Source organism: Macaca mulatta, chromosome 13, assembly GCF_049350105.2.
Source record: "Macaca mulatta isolate MMU2019108-1 chromosome 13, T2T-MMU8v2.0, whole genome shotgun sequence".
In the NCBI taxonomy this organism is placed as follows: Eukaryota; Metazoa; Chordata; class Mammalia; order Primates; family Cercopithecidae; genus Macaca; species Macaca mulatta.
The window spans coordinates 87,909,824-87,931,904 of record NC_133418.1 but is presented as its reverse complement, the minus strand read 5'-3'; the positions used below and the strand labels follow the sequence as shown (position 1 = coordinate 87,931,904).

Genomic DNA, 22,081 nt, shown 5'->3' with positions numbered 1-22,081 from the left:
TTCTGACTTGAATGGAAGGAAGGTGATACTACTGCTTTACGGGGATGATAGGGGAACAAAGGAAACTCCGTGGAGATAAGAAGTGAGACAGCGTGATTTTAATTTTGAATATTTTTACATGCTGAGTTCAAAGTGCCACTAAGAGACTTGTGGAAAGATATTCAGCAGGCAATTAAAAACTTGGGTCTGGATTTCAGGAGCAAGTTCAAGGGTAATTACATAACCCTAGGAATTCCCACACAAAGGTGATAACTAAAGTATTATTAGTTAATATTTTTTCAAGGACAAGTTAAAAAAAAAAAAAGCTTTAAAGCCAGACCTGATGGAATATAGTTATAATTAAGGGACAAGTAGAATAAGAATAAAGAAAGAAATTGAAAAGAAAACACCAGAAAAACAAAAGAAAAAGCAGGCAAGTGCACTGCCAATGGAGCCAAGGGAAGAATTTCAGGAAGGAAGGGGTGGTCTCATAGTGTCAACTTTATCAACAATAATTACATGCCCTTACTTTCTTATCTGAAATCCTTGGACCAAGATTTTTATCAGAGTTCACAACTTTTGGGTAAAAGGTAATAAGGTACCTGAACCTCATTAAAGAATACACCTAGCAAGATGTGTGGCAGCACCCCATAATTACCATATAGATGTATCTGCAACAAAATGTATTACAAATCACAATAAGAAAGATTAACCAATGCTACATTCTCACTTAGCTTCACATCAGAGCCAAATGAGTACAAGTTAGCTCAGGTTTTGCTGCCAAATAAATGATAAAAAAAACTTTTGGTTTTCACAGCATTTGGGTTTCAAATCATGGCTAATGGACTTGAGTTCCTACATTGAAAACGTTTTAAAAGTTAAGAATAAGTATTTATGTCAAATTTTATTCTCAAAGAATTCAAAACTAATTTTAATAAAATTAATAAGGACATTTTTAACTGATTGTTACCAATTAAGGACATACTGATGGCAAAATTTAAAATGTCAGTCAAAACTGCTGAAAAATAATTAAATATAAAGTGAAAAGAAATTAAATATGAATATGAAAAGAAAGAGTTGTTACTCCTAAGGAAACTAAAGAACATATGGGAAAGATTTGATAAATATTTCTGTGAAATTTGGTAGAAACGTAACTAAAAGTTGGGGAAAATTACAGAGATTAGGAATTTGGCACTAAGCTTTCTTTGCAAAAACCTAAGTACTTTCTTCACATTAAAGAATCAGAAACTAGGCTGGGCGCGGTGGCTCATGCCTGTAATCCCAGCACTTTCGGAGGCCGAGGTGGGTGGATCACCTGAGGTCAGGAGTTAGAGACCAGCCTGGCCAACATTGCAAAACCCCGTCTCTACTAAAAATACAAAAATTAGCTGGGCGTGGTGGCACACACCTGTAATCCCAGCTACTTGGAAGGCTGCGGCAGGACAATCACTTGAACCCGGGAGGTGGAGGTCGCAGTGAGCCAAGATCACACCACCGCACTACAGCCTGGGCAACAAAGGGAGACTCTGTCTCCAAAAAAAAAAAAAAAAAAAAAAAAAGAGCCAGGTGCGGTGGCTCACACATGTAATCCCAGCACTTTGGGAGGCTGAGGTGAGTGGATCACCTGAGGCCACGAGCTCAAGACCAGCCTGGCCAACATGGTGAAACCCCATCTCTTCTAAAAATACAAAAAATTAGTTGGGCATTGTGGCGTACACCTGTAATCCCAGCTACTCAGGAGGCTGAGGCAGGAGAATCACTTGAACCTGGGAGGTGGAGGGTGCAGTGAGCCAAGATCAAGCCACAGTACTCCAGCCTGGACAACAAGAGCAAAACTTTGTCTCAAAAAAAAATAAAATCTGAAACTAGAATCACAGATAATGCATTATGGAGTTTGTTTATGAAGAGTGACAAAGTAGCACTGAATTAGTAAAATAATCTTCAGAGAAAAGACTTTGCCCTACATGAAAAGCCTGGTGAATGAATGTACATTTAAAAGTTTTATGCTGAAATGAAATATTTAAGTATGCATTATGTTCATGATCTGACCCTACTTTAAATAATTTTTGATTGATCCACTGATTACTGTACCCGGTTGTGTGACAACTGAGGGTCCTTCCTATAATCTAAGAGTTACCCTGATTTTAAAGTTTCTTAACATGACATTTGTTCTAACAAACAGGCTAGGATATCATGTAGGCCAACTCCTTACTTTCCTTTAAGGAAAGGAAATTGTAACCTACAGCTTTACCTGTTAGGAAACCACTCCCAGCAATAGAAGGAAAGGAGGTCACAAATTTAAGCCTGCCACTAGAAAAAAGGAAACTTCTTATAAAAAAACGCAGCTAGGGCCACAAAAGCAATAAGTTTAAGGCAAATTCAATACTCATATACAAGATAAAATTCTAATAGCCTTTGCTTTTCTAATGATCAGGAGCATTGTAGGAGATTTTGTCCGCTTAAATGCTGTGCTCTGAAACATAATCACGATACACTTATTTACAAATGGACAGTAATTTTTTGATATTTGTGTGGCAGTATCCCAAACCAAATTACCTAGTCGAACTTGAAGGTGTGCACCATGATCCAGAGACCTATCTCTTATCAACAACGTTTCTTCTCTCTCTGGTCTCCTGTCAGTGAAGAGAGTTAATTTCTCTGAAGACTGCCTGCCATTAAGGTTTCAGAGATACCAATCTCAAAAATGGAAGGAAGGGGCAAACTCGTATTCAGTTACAGAGAGAATAAAGTCAGAATTTTAAACCTATTATTGCAGAATCTTCTCTGCATAGAGGTTACATGAAGCTTGGCCATGGATTCTAAGCAAAAATGATGGACCACAGCACTTTACTCCAGAAAACTAGGAAGAAGAGAGTTGCTTCTCTTCTGTCTTTAGGTAAGCAGACAAATAACCTGATTTCCTAAAAGATTAGAGCTTAATACATGAATCCTTTTTCAAAATGAAGCATATGAAAAAGAGAAACTGATTAAAGGCATAAGAAAATATGCGTTTTTTGAGGGCTGGGTGTGGTGGCTCACGCCTGTAATACCAGCACTTTGGGAGGCCAAGGCTGGCGGATCACGAGATCAGGAGTTTGAGACCAGCCTGACCAACATGTGAAACACTGTCTCTACTAAAAACACAAAAATTACCTGGGTATGGTGGCGGGCGCCTGTAACCCCAGCTACTCAGGAGGTTGAGGCAGGAGAATTGCTTGAACCTGGGAGGAGGAGGTTACAGTGAGCCGAGATCACACGCCACTGCACTCCAGCCTGGGCAAGAGAGCAAGACTCAGTCTCCAAAAATAAAAAGAAAATGTGCCATTTTTTGGTGGTTTTGTTTTGAGTCTCCTCAGATATAATAAGGTGAGAGTAATTCCCTGGGATTAATTTTGCAATGAAATGTGTATATTGTGAAATTCTCTTCAGGATGATTTAATACCTACAAACTAGCAAAATTTTTATAATATGTGGTCAAAAACAGTGTTTCAACCACAATGTTTATTATCTAATTATTATTTCATCATTTCATACAGAATAAAAAGGAAAACTACCACTGTTGTATTTCCAAGATAAAAATATTATTTAGTTTTGCTCTTTTTTTTTTTTTTGAGACAGGGTCTCGCTCTGTTGCCCAGGCTGGAGTGCAGTGGTGCAATCTTGGGTTATTGTAGCCTTGACCTCCTAGGCTCAAGATATCCTCCAACGTCAGCCTCCCGAGTAGCCTGGACTACAGGTGTATGTCACCATGCCCAGCTAATTTTTGTATTTTTTTGTAGAGATGGGGTTTCCCCATGATGCCCAGGCTGATCTCAAACATCTGGGTTCAAGCAATCCTCCCATATTGGTCTCCCAAATTTTTCTCTATTCTTTCACACAAGTTAAATTCTAAGATATCTATGAATTTATAGAAGACAACTATACAAAGTACCATTTTTCTCCTTACCTGGCAAGCTTTCGCTATTATATCTGATGGTGTATCTTGTGAAAAGGCTGGTCTTAGAGCAGCTCCCACCTAGAAAAATAAATAAAGCATTTTATTTTTTATTTTTATTTTTTGAGACATGGTCTTACTCTGCCACCTAGGCGGGAGTGCAGTGGTGCAACCTTGGCTCATCACAACCTCTGCCTCCCAGGCTCAAGCAATTCTCCTTCCTCAGCCTCCTGAGTAGCTGGGATTACAGGTGTGTGCCACTACCGCCAGACTAATTTTTGTATTTTCAGTAGAGACAGGGTTTCACCATGTTGGCCTGGCTGGTCTTGAACGCCTGACCTCAAATCGTCCACCCGCCTCAGCCTCCGAAAGTGCTGGGATTACAGGTGTGAGCCACCGTGCCTGGCCCAAGGCATTTTATTTTTAAAGGTAAGTAGTAAACATAAAGCCTCTTGTGTGTTTGGAGATGAAAACACACAAAAACACTTCTATGTTCCTTTCCTTTTTATGACCTCTCCCTTATTTCTTTTCAGTTATAATAAACTCAGTCATACCCTTTTTCTTTTGCTTTCCAGGAGGTTATCATTATCAAATCTATATGAATGTTATATAAAGTAGGCAAAAAATCTTGTTTTTTTTCTCGTTTTTGTTTCATACTAAACAGGATTTTCCGACAAAGTCACGTTATCAGACATACCAAAAATTGCTATTGTTAGATTTTTTTTCTGTCTATATTTTTCTAAACCTATTTCTAAGAGTATTTACCTTATGAGTCAATCTTCTATCTGGATCAATTTCTTTAAACAACTGAGTAGTACTAAAGATTTACAGTCACTCCATGACGTTAGAGGACATTTAACCTCAAAAGAAGATGCTTTAAAAAGCTGCTCAAAAATATTAATTTATGCATTTTTGTTATATTAATAAGTAGAGGAATATGAGCTTCTGTTTTAAATAAGCCCACATCAGTCACAGATTCTTAGCTATATTAGATACAACAAGTATAAGTTGAATACAGGAGTAAGATGTAGTCAGCTCCTACGTTGAGATATTCTTCCCTTATAACAGAGATCCAGTTGGTCAGGTATATCGATAGTAGTTAGGAAATGAATCGAGACTCCCTCTCTATGACTAAAGACAGATGGTAATTGATCACAGTATGTGAACCAGTATTGGATTCTGTACTGGCAGAGAAAGAATACTGTATGAAATAGGTTACTGGGTTGACTGACACAACTGGAATATGACAGATTATGTAAAAGTAGTATATCAATGTTGAATTTCTTGAGGTTACCTATTCTGTAGTCATATAAGACAATGTTCTTGTCCTTTGAAAATACAGTCTAAAATGCTCAAGGGTAAAAGCACATGATTTAAACAATTTATTTTTAAATGGTTTAGAAAAAAACTGTGTGTTGGGGGAAGAAAGACAGAGAGAATCATTGTTTAAGCATATGAGGCAAAATTAACAATTGGCAAATATGAATATGGGTTGTAAGGTAGTTTTTTATTCTATTCTTGTAGCTTTTCTGTAAATTTGATATCATTCTTTTTTTTTTTTTTTGAGACAGAGTCTTGCTCTCCCATCCTGCAGGCTGGAGTGAAGTGGTGGGATCTCGGCTCACTGCAACTTCCACCTATCAGTTTCAAGTGATTCTCCTTCCTCAGCCTCCCAAGTAGCTGGGATTACAGGTGTGTGCCACCATGCCTGGCTAATATTTGTATTTTTAGTAGAGATGGGATTTCGCCATGTTGGCCAATCTGGTCTCGAACTCCTGACCTCAGGTGATCCATCCGCCTCGGCCTCCCAAAGTGCTAGGATTATAGGCGTGAGCCACCGCGCCCAGCAATAGCATTTCTTCTTTTTTTTTTTTTTCTTTTTTTTGAGATGGAGTCTCACTCTGTTGCCCAGGCTGTACTGCAATGGTGCAATCTCAGCTCACTGCACCCTCTGCCTCCCTTGTTCAAGTGATTCTCCTGCCTCAGCTTCCTGAGTAGGATTACAGGTGTGCACCACCATGCCCAACTAATTTTTGTATTTTTAGTAGAGATGGGGTTTCACCATGCTGGCCAGGCTGGTCTCGAGCTCCTGACCTCAGGCGATCTGCCCACCTCGGCCTCCTAAATTGCTGGGATTACAGGCATAAGTCACCGCTCTCAGCTGGCAATATCATTTCTAAATAAAATGTCTTTTAAGAAACCCACCATTCCAATAGGTTGGGTATTTGGGAGTAAACAATTGTATATAGGTTTTCTTTTTTTTTTTTTTTTTTTTTTTTGAGACAGAGTCTCGCTCTGTCGCCCAGGCTGGAGTGCAGTGGCCGGATCTCAGCTCACTGCAAGCTCCGCCTCCCGGGTTCCAGCCATTCTCCTGCCTCAGCCTCCCGAGTGGCCGGGACTACAGGCGCCCGCCACCTCGCCCGGCTAGTTTTTTTTTTTTTTGTATTTTTTAGTAGAGACGGGGTTTCACCGTGTTAGCCAGGATGGTCTCGATCTCCTGACCTCGTGATCCGCCCGTCTCGGCCTCCCAAAGTGCTGGGATTACAGGCTTGAGCCACCGCGCCCGGCCTGTATATAGGTTTTCTATAGCTAGTTGGGCTAGAAGTTATAATTTCTTCACTTAAGATGTAAAAACAACGGATTATACATAATTCACATTTTAAATTTTTTATATATTTAAGCACAACTTTTAGATGAGGTATAGCGTACTGAAGCAAAGATTTTGCCATAATCACAGTAAAAAAAAAAAAAAAAAAAAATCTGTTATTTCCTTGTTAACAAAATTTTATCCTTCATATAACCCCCCACTGCTAGGATTAGTTTACTGTGCCTCATTTGAATAACATAAGTACAGGTATGAATCTCAGGACTAACAAGCAGATCCCTCTTTTGAATGAAATAAAAAAAAATTGGGCGGGCGTGGTGCCTCACGCCTGGAATCCCAGCACTTTGGGAGGCCGAGGCGGGTGAATCACGAGGTCAGGAGATCGAGACCATCCTGGCTAACATGGTGAAACCCCGTCTGTACTAAAAATACAAAAATTAGCCAGACGTGATGGCATGAGCCTATAGTCCCAGCTACTCGGGAGGCTGAGGCAGGAGAATGGCATGAACCTGGGAGGCGGAGCTTGCAGTGAGCCAAGATTATGCCACGGCACTCCAGCCTGGGCGACACAGCGAGACTCTGTCTCCAAAACAAAACAAAAAACTTTGAAAATATCTAACTCTTTCAGCAATACTTTTTTTTTCTTTTTGAGACAGAGTGTCCCTCTGTCACCCAGGCTAGAGTGCAGTGGCGCGATCTCAGCTCACTGCAACCTCCGCCTCCTGGGTTCAAGGGATTCTCTTGCCTCAGCCTCCTGAGTAGCTGGGACTACAGGCGTGTGCCACCAGGCCCGGCTAATTTTTTGTATTTTTAGTAGAGATGGGGTTTCACCATGTTAGCCAGGATGGTCTCAATCTCCTGACCTTGTGATCCACCTGCTTCGGCCTCCCAAAATGCTAGGTTTACAGGTGTGAGCCATTGTGCCCGACCTCAGTAATACTTTTAACTGTTGTTCTTAAGAGTTAATTTATCCTTTATTATACAAGGGGCAACTGCTATCTGTTTCTAAAAATGCTTATGAAGGTTTGCCATATAAAAATAATGGCAGCAAATCCACAATACTCTTTTGAAGGTTCCTTTTATCTCTTAAAGGGCAGGGCTAAATATCTAAACACAAGACTGGAAAACTGAGCTGGAATTTCTATTCTAGTTTTATCACTAATATGTTATCACAACTTAAAAATAGTGACAACAGCTTGACACTTATTTCTTCATTTGTGGGGTGACTAAAACTAGGTAACAGACAATGGAGATAGAGACGCATTCTACAGAAATAAACAGATTGCAGTTCCAAATGCAGTCCTTCAGGAAGTCCACACTTCTTCAGTCGTCTTTCAAAAGATCAATTTTAAATTTTTAAATAAATAGAAAATCTCACATTAGCCTGATACTGCTCCAGTATCACATGACCTGGAAATTCTGGCTCAGGCACAGACGCAAACTTCTTGATAATGTCTTCAAGTGCCTGGAGCCCAGCCATTCGCAGCTGGTTGCTATGATCAGTCGCAGCCATGAATGCCATGCGAATGAGGTCAGAGAGATGAAGTACCAAGAGGTCATCTAAAAATAAAAATAGAATGCAAAAATGAAAACTCTTCCAAAAATAAGTGTAATAACATAAAAATATGAAATGAAATACAGTTTTGATAAAAAACACAATCCACATATTTCATGACTTTGGAAATAGTAAAGATACTATATTCTTTCAAGACAACTTCCATATCAATCTTTCAAGAATAGTGATATACAATACAGTAATGTTGATGATGTTATAGGATGTACAATGATATTTGATGCAAAATACTTTTAACGTAACTTTCCCAAAATCAGTTTCTAATTCTTTAAGAACAAAGGCTTGGCAAACTTTTTAGGTAAAGAACCAGACAGTTAATACTTTTGACTTTATGAAAGAAAATAGAATCTTGGGACCCCAAACTCACTATGCCAAAGAGAAATTGAAGCTTGGGGACTGAGTCTTGCAATACTGCCTTCCTTTTGCTCCCAGGTAGCTGTTAATTTCACAACTGTGTGTCACTGCCTCATTTTAAGCCACGTTCCCACAATGACAGAAGGCCAAAAATCTTCCCAAATGGCCTCCTCTCACAAATTGCTCACAAGGAATCTTTCCAAATACATATCCCTCGCTAAGAACCAGCCCTAAAACCAAGTTCTGCTGAATCTCACCCTGACAATGTCAACTACCAGCTTATTTTCACAGGTATAGGACAAAGACAAGATGAGAAATCATCCCTCTCTCTACACTGAGGCCAATGCATAACTGACTTTTTCCTTTATTCCTCCTTTTCACATGTAAAATGTAGATTTACAGAGGCTAGGCAGGGTGAGGTGGCTCAGCCTGTAAACCTAGCACTTTGGGAAGCTGAGGTGGGTGGATAGGTTGAGCTCAAGAGTTCAAGACCAGTCTGGGAAACATGGTGAACCTCATCTCTACAAAACATACAAAAATTAGCTGGGCTTGGTGGTGTGGACCTGTAGTCCCAGCTACTCAGGGGGCTGAGGTGGGAGGATCCCTTGAACCTGGGAGGTCAAGGCTGCAGTGAGCCGAGAGCATGCAACTGCACTCCAGCCTGGGTGACAAAGTAAGACCCTGTCTCAAAAACAAAACAAAAAAAAAAACATTTACTGAGGCTAATCAAAGCCTCACAGGAATATAATAACCATTTACCTCACTGCTTACCCTCCCTTCCCTTTTTTTTTTTCCATCCTGCTGTTCTTTCTTCTTTAAATAACGAAGTTCCCAAAACCCCCTTTGGATAAAACATGGGTCACAGATGCTCCTGTTACCCATGTTTTTTCCCAGGTGAATCCTTAACCTTGGCTAAAAAGCCTCTATCAATTGATATCTGCGCTTCAGTCACTTTTTGGTTCACACTTTGTAGGCTATATTATCTTATTATTATTTTTTTTTGAGATGGAGTATTGCTGTGTTTCTCAGGCTGGAATGCAGTGCTGTGATCTTGGCTCACTGCAAACTGCCCCCAAAGGGTTCAAGTGATTCTCCTGCCTCAGCCTTCCGAGTAGCTGGGATTACAGGCCTTACCACCACACCCAGCTAATTTTTGTATTTTTAGTAGAGATGGGGTTTCACCATGTTGACCAGGCTGGTCTCAAACTCCTGACCTTGTGATTTGCCCACCTCTGCCTCCCAAAGTGCTGGGATAACAGGCGTGAGCCAGTGTGCCTGGTCTCAGGCTATATTATCTCCATTGCAACTACTTAGCTCCACTGTTACTGTGCAAAAGCAGCCACAGACAATACGTATAGAAATGAGTGTGCTGTGCTCCAGTAAAACTTTATTTACAAAAATGACTGTAGGTTGGATTTGGACAGTAGGCTGTAGTCTGCCAATCTCTACTTCAGAAAAACCTTTGTCAGGAAACTTAAATCTACAAATAAGAAGGAAAAGACTTTTATAAGAATAAGATGTGGAAAAGGGAAATGTTTTTCCTTTTAGACCTAGAGTAAAAGTTGTCCTGGATCTGTATGAACCAAGTTTAAAAGCAAGTCTCAAAATAATTAAAATGATACCAAGTAATTTAACTACATCCCAGAACAAAGTCCAAAATTATTTGGAACACACCAAAATCCAGCATTAATATCATAAAATTTATAATGTCTGACATCTAATAAAAAATTACCAAGAATGCAAAGAAGTAGGGAAATATGTCTCACAACAAAGAGAGAGAGAGAAAAAAAAATCGGTGAATAGAAACAAGTCTAGAAATGAAAAAGATAAGAGAAGTAGACAGGGAACTTTACATAGCTATTATTGATATGTTTCCTATGTTCAAAAAAAGGAAAAGAAAAGCACGAAAATAATGAAGGGAGAAATGAAAGGTAAAAAAAAAACCACAAAGGGGAATTTAGAGATATAAAGTAAAATATCTGAAATGAAAACTACACTGGATAAAATTAATAGAGATTAAATGCTACAGATCAGTGAACTTAAAAGACATAGCAACACAAATTATCTAAAGAAATTATTAAGCTCAAGGCCTATAAAGTTCTTCAGGAGGCTTCAAAACCCACAAAGTATTTTTGAAGCAGTGACAATTCTATGGTTCAGCCTGATCTCCAAACAGTTCCTATTTAAATAAGTTTTTGTTGTTATTGTTGTTGTCAAAGTTACAAGTTGTATACCTTCAATTTTTTTTCATGTGCCTACCAAAAAAACTAATTCTAGAATCTTGAGTTTAAAAAGAATATCTGGCCAGGTGCAGTGACTCATGTTGGTAATCCCAGAACTTTGGGAGGCCAAGGCGGGCAGAGGCCAGGAGTTTGAGATCAGCCTGGCCAACATAGTGAAACTCCATCTCTACTAAAAATACAAAAATTAGCTGGATATGGTGGCGGGTGCCTGTAATCCCAGCTGCTCGGGAGGCTGAGGCAGGAGAATCACTTGAACCCAGGAGGCTGAGGCTGCAGTGAGCCGAGATCACACCACTGCATTCTAGCTTGGGTGACAGAGTGAGACTCTGTCTCAGAAAAAAATAAATAAATAAAATAAAAATAAAAGAGTATCTGTTGCTTTGTGGGTGGGAGGCAAGCAGAGAAGGGAAAACATTTGGCTAGAAGCCCGCAGTGCTTCCTCACCTAAAGGAAGCAAAAACATACCACCAATAAAAGCAAGGTTTTTTTTTTTTTTTCTTTTTTTGAGAAAGAGTCTCGCTCTGTCGCCCAGGCTGGAATGCAGTAGCGTGATCTCGGCTCACTGCAAGCTCTGCCTCTCGGGTTCACGCCATTCTCCTGCCTCAGCCTCCCGAGTAGCTGGGACTACAGGCACCCGCCACCACACCTGGCTGATTTTTTTTTTTGTATTTTTAGTAGAGACGGGGTTTCACCATGTTAGCCAGGATGGTCTCGATCTCCTGACCTCGTGATCCACCTGCCACGGCCTCCCAAAGTGCTGGGATTACAGGCCTGAGCCACTGCTCCTGGCCAAAAGCAAGGTTTTGAACTAAGTAGGTTGAAGAGTTATCTGCACTCTCATGTTTACTGCAGGACTATTCACAGTAACCAAGATATGGAACCAACCTAAGTATCTATCAATTGATAAAGAAAATGTGGTATAAATACATAATGGAATACTATTCAGTCATAGAAAAGAATAAAGTCCTATTATTTGAGACAACATGGATGAACTTGGAGGCATTAGGTTAACTGAAATATGTCAGGCACAGAAAAATACCACATGATCTCATTCATACATGGAATCTAAAAAAGTTAATCTAACAGAAGTAGAGAGTAGAATGGTGGTTACCAGAGGTTGGGTGGTTAAGGGTAAGATGGGGATATGTTGGTCAAAGTATATGGAATTACAGTTAAATAGGAGGAATAAGTGTAAGAGATCTACTCTATAGCATGGTGACTATAGTTAATGACAATACACTGTGTTCTTGAAAAATGCAAAGATGGTGGATGTTAAGTGGTCTCACACAAACATGGTAACTAGGTGAGGTAATGCATTTGTTAATTTGCTAGATTTAACTATTCTACAATGTATACATACTTCAAAACATCTTGTTGTACATGATATATATATATATGTAAGTCAATTAAACAAATTTTGCCCATCTGATAAACTAAAAAAGTTAAGATGATAATTATTATGTTATATGTATTTTACTACGACAAAAAAACTGAGAAACAAACAAGAATGAGGTATAATAAACTACTGCCAAAATTTGGGAGAAAATTCCCAAGGCAGTAGGAAGTAGATTAAAATGAGTCTACTTATATTATGCCAACCTGAAAGTAAATAAAAAGACCTATTATTCCTCCTGCACTCTATCACCTAATTTACAAAGTCTAGGACTGTATCAATCTACCAAACCAAAATCTAGGCAATTGCTTCTGTAACGAGGGTGCCACTTTCCCCAACAACCAGAGTGCTGCTGCTTCTCTGCCCATCTCTATGTCTACCCTTCCAAAGCAAGACCTCTGTCTTTTTCTAAATCCCAGGAAGTGAACTCTTGAAAAGGTGGGTATGACAAGGGGACTGAACAAAAACTTCAAAGCGGAAAAATAATTAGGGGATTTATTATATGTGGGGAGTAGTAATTCTCTACAATTAAAGCATAGGAGATAGGAAGATGAAGAGATGAAGATGATACAGGAGAGCCTGAAGAGCACATTTACTGGGTCTATACTTTTTCATATACTCTGCCATGACTGTTCGGAATCAGAATGGCAGGCGGTGATGTTAGAAAGCATCCTGTTAGAAAGGATCCAGAGCAAAATATGCCAGACACTGGAATCTGGGTGGGAGCTGTTACAGCACCTTACCATCCAACTACAGGTGGGAAATACATGAACAACAAAGAACACGGGCAATCCACCTCTACACTGAGAGAAAATTTCAAATATGGAATCTTCTCTTTCAAGAATATATAAACAATTAAGTTTATTAAAGAAAAATGCAACCAGGGAAAAGAAAGATTCTGAAGATTCAGAGAAATGGCTAATCTCTGGAAACAATTTTCTATAAAAACCAGAATAAAATTAAAAAAAAAAAATCATGTGGCATCCTCAATAGGATGGAAAGAATCATGGCTGCTATGGTATAAAAACAGAAAATCTTAGAGAGTAAAACGGATATGATACAATGGAGGTGGGAGAAATGTAGACAAATTACAGGAAAATTAAAAAAATTAAAGCAGATTTAAGATTATTAATGAAGGCTAAAAAAAGCAAAACATCAATGTATAAAGAAAAAACCTGTGAGGATCTCTGAGCACTAAGGTAAAAAGAACAAGACACAATGAGGAAGAAAAACAACAGTTAAGATCTACAAAGAGGCCGGCGCGGTGGCTCAAGCCTGTAATCCCAGCACTTTGGGAGGCCGAGACGGGCGGATCACGAGGTCAGGAGATCGAGACCATCCTGGCTAACACAATGAAACCCCGTCTCCACTAAAAATACAAAAAAATTAGCCGGGCGTGGTGGCGGCGCCTGTAGTCCCAGCTACTCGGGAGGCTGAGGCAGGAGAATGGCGGGAACCCGGGAGGCGGAGCTTGCAGTGAGCTGAGATCGCGCCACTGCACTCCAGCCTGGGCGACAGAGCGAGACTCCGCCTCAAAAAAAAAAAAAAAAAAAAGATCTACAAAGAAAGAAAGGCCTACCTAAGGATTTTCACTATTCGCTAAATGTAGTACGCACACTTATGATTCCATGGCTTTACAAATTCTCTTACTTCCTCTGATTCTTTTTATTTATTTATTTTTTGGCAATCAGCTTTTTCATGTTGAATCCCTCCGCTTCTAATAATCCAGTGTGGTAGGCAGAATACTGGCAGCCCAAAATTTCCACACCTAATCCCTAGAACCTGTGACTATGTTACCTTGTAGGGCAAAAGGGACTCTGCAGATGTGATTATGGTTATGGAGTTTAAAACATGGAGACTGGCCTAAATTATCACGGCAGACCCAATCTAATCACATGAGTCCTTAAAAGCACAGCACCTTTCCTGGCTGCAGTCAGAGACACGTGAGGACTGAAGAAGCATCACAGAAAGATTTAACGCTGCTGCCTTTGAAAAGAGAGAAAGGGAGCCGTGAGCCAAAGAGTGCAGGCAGCATATACGAGCTGGAAAGAAAAGGAAAGGGATGCCCCCTAGAGCCTCCAGAAAGGAACACAGCCCTGCCGACGCCTTGATGTTACCCCACCGAGACTTCTGACCTCCAGAACTGTAAGATGATAAACTTGTGTGATTTTAAACCAAGTCTGTGGGCATTTGTTATAGCAGCCATAGAAAACTAATGCCAACAGTCTCTTCTAACCCTTTCTCTGCCTATAAAACTTCAAAATAACCTTTTCTGTGATGTCTTCCCTGGCTTTATAGGAAATGAATACTATATGTTTTTTAATGTTCTCAAAGTACTTTAACATACTACTATTAGGACACCCCACACCATTTGACTGAGAAGTCTGTCTCTCTGTCTTCTAGGCTGTAAGTTCTTCCAGGGTATGGACTATGTTTTTTTCTTCTCTGTATCCCCACTGTATACCAAAAAATAGGATGCAATAAATATTTGCTGAATAATGACATGAACAAAAACACTGTGTTAATGATGTATTGTGCTTTGCTGATACTCTATATTCAGAGTCTCATTTTATACATGTTGTACTACTGTTTTCCAGTTTGTATGTTTTTGAGACAGAGTCTTGCTCTGTCGCTCAGGCTGGAGTGTGGTGGCATGATCTTGGCTCACTGCTACCTCCGCCTCCCGGGTTCAAGCGATTCTCCTGACTCAGCCTTCCAAGTGGCTGGGACTACAGGCACGTGCCAGGATGTCCGCTAATTTTCTGTATGTTTAGTAGAGATGGGGTTTCCGCATGTTGGCCAGGCTGGTTTCGAACTCCTGACCTCAAGTGATCCACCCGCCTCAGCCTCCCAAAGTCCTGGGATTACAGGCATGAGCCACCGCACTCAGCCTGTTTGTTTTAAAAATATGTATGTGAGCTCTGCTGCTTCTTATACACAATGAAATAACCCAAAAGACATTTTCAATTCATAGATGTCAATATTGTTAAAACATACAATTTGTCTTCAGCTATTTAAAAAATGACTGGGTGATAAAGAGACAACAAACTGTAGGATAAGGAATCTGTTACTCTATCACCTCTCAATTTCTCTGGGTCTCTTCAACTATGAAATGAAGGTACTGGGCCTGATGGTCTCTTTGTAAATTCCCTATAATATCAGATTCAGGGGATACACGGTATAAAAAGTTTACAAAAGATAAAAAATAATGAGATAAAAATTGTTTCCATAATAAACAATTTTCACCTTTGCAAAAATACCTAATAGCACTTCTGAAATTTGAGAGTTTGCAATCTACCAGGGCATTCATGAATTCTGACATTCTCCATGGCTGGGGATTCTCACTTTATTTATATGCCTTAAAATTTTACCATTTCCTTTCTGCTGAAATGCTAAAATCCAGGACAATGTACTAAGAAAATCTAAGTAACTGCCATGATTATCCTTTGGGCAAATGATTAAACAGACAGACACACAGATCAATGTATCTTATGGACCACCTTCTTCAACTTATCTTCCCAATAGGAATCAGAAGTTGAATAGGATGAAGAGTATGTAGAGGGGACAGAAAACTAAGATGAAAGGCAAGAGAACTTACAATAAACAAATGGCACATTCTAAAGCACACTACATCCATAGCAGTAAAACATCTCAAGCTGTAAAAATGCTTTGGGGAAAATAAGTGCTGATTTTAAATTTACTTGTAGGGTTTCGAAGTTTAGCAGAACGTGCCAAGGCAAGATCAAAGTGAGCCTGGTCTGCATTCTCACACAAATTGATGATTCGACACAGGCAATCCGCAGCAAATACTCGAGTGGCCCAGCGAGGGGCCACAAAAGGCTTTGATTTATCTTCTTCACCTAATGTGGTAAACATGGTATCATCATCCATCTCATCCTTCTTTTCAGATTCTTCATCTTTTCCACTACTTAAGAGAGTTGCAGTACTCATATCTATAACAAGAATAAGGAATATTATAACAACCTTACATAAGCAAAAATGATCCTTTAAAAAGTTATTAATGTTAAAAATTTTTTAATTTTAAAAAAAGACTAAATTCTTACTTTCTGGAAAACAGTAAAACTAGCAAAATTTTTTTTCAACAATCAAAAGCCAAGGAAAGGATAACATAAATTACTTTTATGTAAACTACATTTACATATTTCAACAGTTTTACATAGTATGTGTTACTCTAGAGTAACTCGGGATTTTTATGTATGAAAATTTAGTTTGAAGTTCCAAAAAATTTTGAAATACATTTTCCCAACAATATAAAAAAGCTCATTTGTTTATAACATAATTTAACCTTCAACATTTTGACAGGGATTTGTAGATCAAAAGTTATTACTTTTAAATATAAGCTCAGATTTACATGTATGTATCTTTATACATATATCTATATGCATATATCAGAAGTAAAACAATTTCCATTATTTTAAGAACACATATTAAATACTTACCACTAGAAGCTGCCAGGACATCTTTACAAAGCATTAGCCAATGAGAAAGTTTTTCTACTGCCAGCGAAGAAAGCATATGTCCCAAAGTGTCATGAATATCAGAACACAATTTTCGATCTGTCTCCCGGTCTAGCATTCCAAAAAGTAGTCCCTCAAGACCAGTTTCTGTTATATTAACACCTTGGTGCCGGCAATGAATATCACTTCGAGAACTAACCCCAGGTGCAAAAGGATTGACATCTGAAAGGTAATTTTTACAAATGAATTTGTATGGGATTTTTGTTGTATGCTATAGGTAACAATTATGATAAAGATCAAGTCTTACATATAAATTCACAACAGCCACAAAACCAGCTAGCTACATACAATTTAACTACGGCCTCTAGTTTACGTATCTTTGGGATCATAATTTAATCTGGCAATTAGAGTAAAACCTTGAACTGTAAAACTGATTATTCTGAGATATTGTAAACAAATCTCAGGGAACGCTCAATAAATATTTGATTCTAATAAGAAAAAGTGTGGGAAAGAGATATACAGCTAAATATATTTAACAAACTAAAAAACTGTTTTATTTGTTAGAAGAATAAATTGAAACTTACTGAGTCTTATAGTTCAGATTTTAAAAATTTTATAAAGTCAGAACACAAACTCTAAGTGGACTGTATCCTAACAGTTCATTTAAAAATTGGGAAAACTCAAGGCCGGGTGCAGTCGCTCACACCTGTAATCCCAGCACTTTAGAAGGCGGAGGTGGGTGGATCACCTGAGGTCAGGAGTTCGAGACCAGTCTGGCCAACATGGTGAAACCCCAGCTCTACTAAAAATACAAAAATTAGCTGGGTGTGGTGGTGGGTGTCTGTAATCCCAGCTACTCGGGAGGCTGAGGCAGGAGAATCTCTTGAACCTAGGAGGCGGAGGTTGCAGTGAGACAAGATTGTGCCATTGCACTCCAGCCTGGAAACTCCGTCGGGTGCAGTGGCTCAAACCTGTAATCCCAGCACTTTGGGGGGCTGAGGCAGGTGGATCACAAGGTCAGGAGTTCAAGACCAGCCTGGTCAAGATGGTGAAATCCTGCCTCTACTAAAAATACAAAAATTAGCTGGGTGCGGTGGCAGGTGCCTGTAATCCAAGCCACTCGGGAGGCTGAGGCAGGAGAATCACTTGAACCTGGGAGGTGAAGGTTGCAGTGAGCTGAGATCGTACCACTGCACTCCGGCCTGGGTGACAGTGTGAGACTCTGTTTCATAAATAAATAAATATATAAATAAATATAAAAATAAAAAATAAATAAAAATTGGGAAAATCCAAAGACTAACAACAACCAAAAAGTAATGTTGTCACGAAATATTAGTTAAATTTCTTGCTTCATCGGAAAATCTTTTCATTCTTGTAAACAGCAGTAGTATATAACTGGTGGCTTTAAGAATGAGTATTACTATGCCCTCTGAAGTCTAGAGCCCTCTGAACCCTGAAGGAAGTAAGATGGAGGAATGGAGCTGAAAGGTTAACTATTTTTGTTTTGTCACCCCAAATACAGAATAAAGTGAGGTTTGAAGAAAGTAGCCATAGTGAGTGAAATTCTAAAACAATAGAAAAAGTTAAATGAAAAGGTTCCAAGAAAAGAGAACATTAGAAAGAGATTAGGCACAGAGACTCTTCTTTCACTTAGCAGTGCATAGTGAGTATTTTCCCATTTCAGTAATTATACTTCTATAGTATGAATGTTAATGGCTACACAGCAAACCAATACATTAGGATAAAATTAATTGATTAATCACTGAGGACAAATTCCTTAAAAGAAAATTAATTGATTAGAGGACAAATTCCTTAAAAGGGAATTTCTAGGTCAAAGGGTAAGCACATTTTGAAAACTTCAAGGACACAGTGCCAAAAAACCCTCCAGGAAATGTGCGTGATTTTTACATTTCTATCTGTAGTACAAGAAATATCTATTCCTACTTTTCCCAACACTGGTTATAAACATTATTTTTAATCTTGATTAGTTTTATAGAAGAAAAATGCTATCTTATGAGTATAATAACATGGAATTGTTAAATCACTGGAGGTTAAAGATACTTGTTATTTTTTCTTTATAAAACGTGCTCTAGTGGTTTTTAGAAGATGCAAAGACAAATTGACATTGCAGCCCCTAAGACTACCTTAGTAAGACTTAATTACAAGGTTAGCCCTTAGCTAGCATCTGGGAATTGGGTTTCTAGAGGTTTCCCATTAATTCCCTGATAAAAGGGGCTCGCTGTACCTAAATTGTGGCTTCTGCTGAACATCTGCTTTCCTTCTGAGAGTCTGAACTTTTGGTATATGCCAGGCAGGCCATGCCTATGGGATCAGCCCCCAGTAAAAACATTGGGCATTAAGTCTTTAATAAGCTTCTCTGGGAGAATACATTACACGCATGTGTCACAACGCATTGCTGGGCTGCAATCTGTACGACTCCATGGGGACAGGGCTCTGGGGAGCTTGTGCCTGGTTTCCTCTAACTTCATCCTACACACCTTTTCTTCCTTTTGTCATAATAAACACAGCCAGGAAAATGCCTATACAATGAGTCCACCCAGGAAATCATCAAACCTGGGGGTGATCTTGGGGACTCCAAACATACTCATTTGTAAAAGCTTTAAACACTTTTATAAATAAGTACATTAGTAAATAAAATTAGTTAATAAAAACTATATTTTGCAAATATTTTTCCCTATCTTAGCTGTCTTTCTTTTCTTTTCTTTTTTTTTTTTTTGTAAGAGACAGGATCTCACTATGCTGCCCAAGTTGGACTTGAACTCCTGGGCTCAAGTGATTTGTCTCAGTCTTCCAAGTAGTCTCAATTTTGTTAATGGCAACTGACACGTAGAAGTTCTGAAAATTTATATGTATTCAGAAGAGGTCTGTAACTACTTTTGGTGATATCTTCTCTCCAAAAAGCAATAATGTCTACTGTTAGATTTTTATCATAAACTTATTTATTTATTTATTTTTTTAGATGAAGTCTCGCTCTGCCACCAAGGCTGGAGTGCAGTGGTGTGATCTCGGCTCACCGCAAGCTCCACCTCTCGGGTTCATGCCATTCTCCTGCTTCAGCCTCCCGAGTAGCTGGGACTACAGGCGCCCGCCACCACACTCTGCTAATTTTTCTGTATTTTTAGTAGAGACGGAGTTTCACCATGTTAGCCAGGATGGTCTTGATATTCCTGACTTCGTGATCCGCCCGCCTCGGCCTCCCAAAGTGTTGAGATTACAGGCATGAGCCACCGCGCCCAGCCTAATAAATTTCTTTTATATTCTACAACACTGTATGGCTGTTAATAAAGTTCTTATGCTATGCTAAAATTGAAGTTATTCTTGTATCTTGCTTCTTTGTATCCAAGCGGATTCTAGGCATTAGAAAACTTTTATAAGTAAAAATTTTCCCTCATAATCGGGGAAATACCTCTGTCAATTAAACTCTTAAAAAGTTTCCAAACCACCTACACCCAGATATCAGAAGACCAGCTAGGAATTTAAGCTATACCTAAAACCGTCCAAAAAGCAGAAAGAACTAAAGGAAGCAAAAATCAACCTTTTGCTACCAAACATCTACTGATATTTCATAGCTTTATTGGCTACTTTGGTCTTACCTTCTTAGAGGAAAAAATTACATCACAAAAGGCTACCTACCATCCAGAACAGGAAACCTTCAAGTGCCCCTAAAACATCCTCAGCAAATGGCAGAAATATTCTGATACTAAATATTATTCAGTTTAAGCTACAAATAATTTTTTTCTAAATCCAGTCGTTCACACCCTACTTTTTACTTATTTATTTACTTACTTTCTTTAGGAGACATGGTCTTACTCTACCACCCAGACTGGAGCACAGTGGTGTGATCACAGCTCGTTGTAACCTTGAACCCTTGGGCTCAAGTGATCCTCCCCCCTCAGCCTCCGGAGTAGCTAGGACTACAGGTACACGACACTATGCCCGACTTGCAAAAATTTTTAAAAAGCAAAAATGCAATATTACCAAGAAAACCACATTGGAATTTTTAAAGTGGTAATGGTTTTATTTCAAAGAATAAGACATCTGGCCACATTTCAACACAAAAATGTTATTTGATAAATAATACTTATTTGAAATGTAAAAGTATTTAAACAAAAAAGAATATTGACCAATAATATAACTTACTGGCACTACTGCTCTCTTTGTCCCCTGCATTTTTTGCCAGGCTCATGGCATATTCACAAACTTCAGCTGCTTCTCTTTGTGCCAGTTGCCGAAGACATGCCACAGCTGCTCGTCGAAGTAACAAATGGGAACTACATAAGTGAACCTGTAAACCATAACAATGTTAGGCAAGTTCTCTTAAAAAAGCTGTAATTCTTTCATCTTTCTTGTCTAATGAATGTATATGTATGTATATACATACACATATATATACATACATACACACACACACACACACACACACACACATATATATATTTTTTTTTTTGAGACAGATTTTCACTCTTGTTGCCCAGGCTGGAGTGCAGTGGCATGATCTCAGCTCACTGCAACCTCTGCCTTCCGGTTTCAAGCAATTCTCCTGCCTCAGCCTCCCGAGTAGCTGGGATTACAGGCACCTGTCACCACGCCTGGCTAATTTTTGCATTTTTGGTAGAGATGGGGTTTCACCATGTTGGCCAGGCTGGTCTCGAACTCCTGGTCTCGTGATCCACCCACCTCGGCCTCCCAAAGTGCTGGGATTACAGGCATGAGCCACTGTCCCCGGCCCTAATGAATATATATTAACATCTTACTTCTGAAGATGCTCTTAATTTAACAACCTCAGTTGTTTAAAATATAGTCAAATGATGGCCTTCTGACAAAATACTACTACTAATAAAATATACGAAAAATATGTTAGTTGCCAAAATAACTGTCCCAAGATCTGTGCTCTAAAGCTCATACAATATACTTAGATGAAAAATCCAGAAGGACTTTCTGCACATCTTATTTTACACATAGTCCTACTCAATCTTGTCATCTAAATGTTTTAAGTATATAAAGATCAGATGTAGTGAATGAAAAGTTAGGGGGCAGAGCACACCATAACATTTGAAAGCAAAGGAGGTTATTTAGTAAAGTGAAAAAACCAAATCAAGCAAACATAATCACCCGAAAAAATTGCAAAATGGGGCCTTTTGCTACAGACTTTTTTTTCATCTGCAAGGTCCCCGAATATAGTACACTCTAAAACATAAAAGTATAAGATGCAGCATGGCATAAAAGTTAAGAATTCAGGCACAGCTGCCAAACTGGGTTTGAATCCTGGCTCTGTCACTTATTCCTGTGACACCTTACACAAGTTACTTAGCCCCTCTGTGCCTTGATTTGCCCACATGTACGGTGGGAATATTAACTCTTCACAGGAATACGGTGTAAATAAGTAAAATGCTTACAATGCTGGCTACCACATGGTAACTGCTCAGTAAATGTAAGCTATTATAATTGTTACTATAAATCTGACTCATGAAAAAAATATTATGTTCCATGTGCTGCTTTTT

The 22,081-nt window shown here is 39.0% G+C and overlaps 1 protein-coding gene across 6 annotated transcripts in view; it reads right to left on the bottom strand.

Moving 5' to 3' along the window:
- The window catches only part of HEATR5B (HEAT repeat containing 5B), a 106,104-nt gene that overhangs the window by 32,872 nt on the left and 51,151 nt on the right, over positions 1–22,081 (bottom strand). For all 6 annotated transcript variants that reach the window (XM_015112109.3, XM_015112105.3, XM_015112106.3 and 3 more), the window contains exons 22-26: positions 20,721–20,865; positions 16,542–16,781; positions 15,783–16,034; positions 7,897–8,078; positions 3,926–3,994 (exon numbers count right to left, since the gene is read on the bottom strand). In XM_015112109.3, the coding sequence (XP_014967595.2) occupies positions 3,926–3,994; positions 7,897–8,078; positions 15,783–16,034; positions 16,542–16,781; positions 20,721–20,865 (888 nt within the window). The remainder of the gene's footprint in view (positions 1–3,925; positions 3,995–7,896; positions 8,079–15,782; positions 16,035–16,541; positions 16,782–20,720; positions 20,866–22,081) is intronic.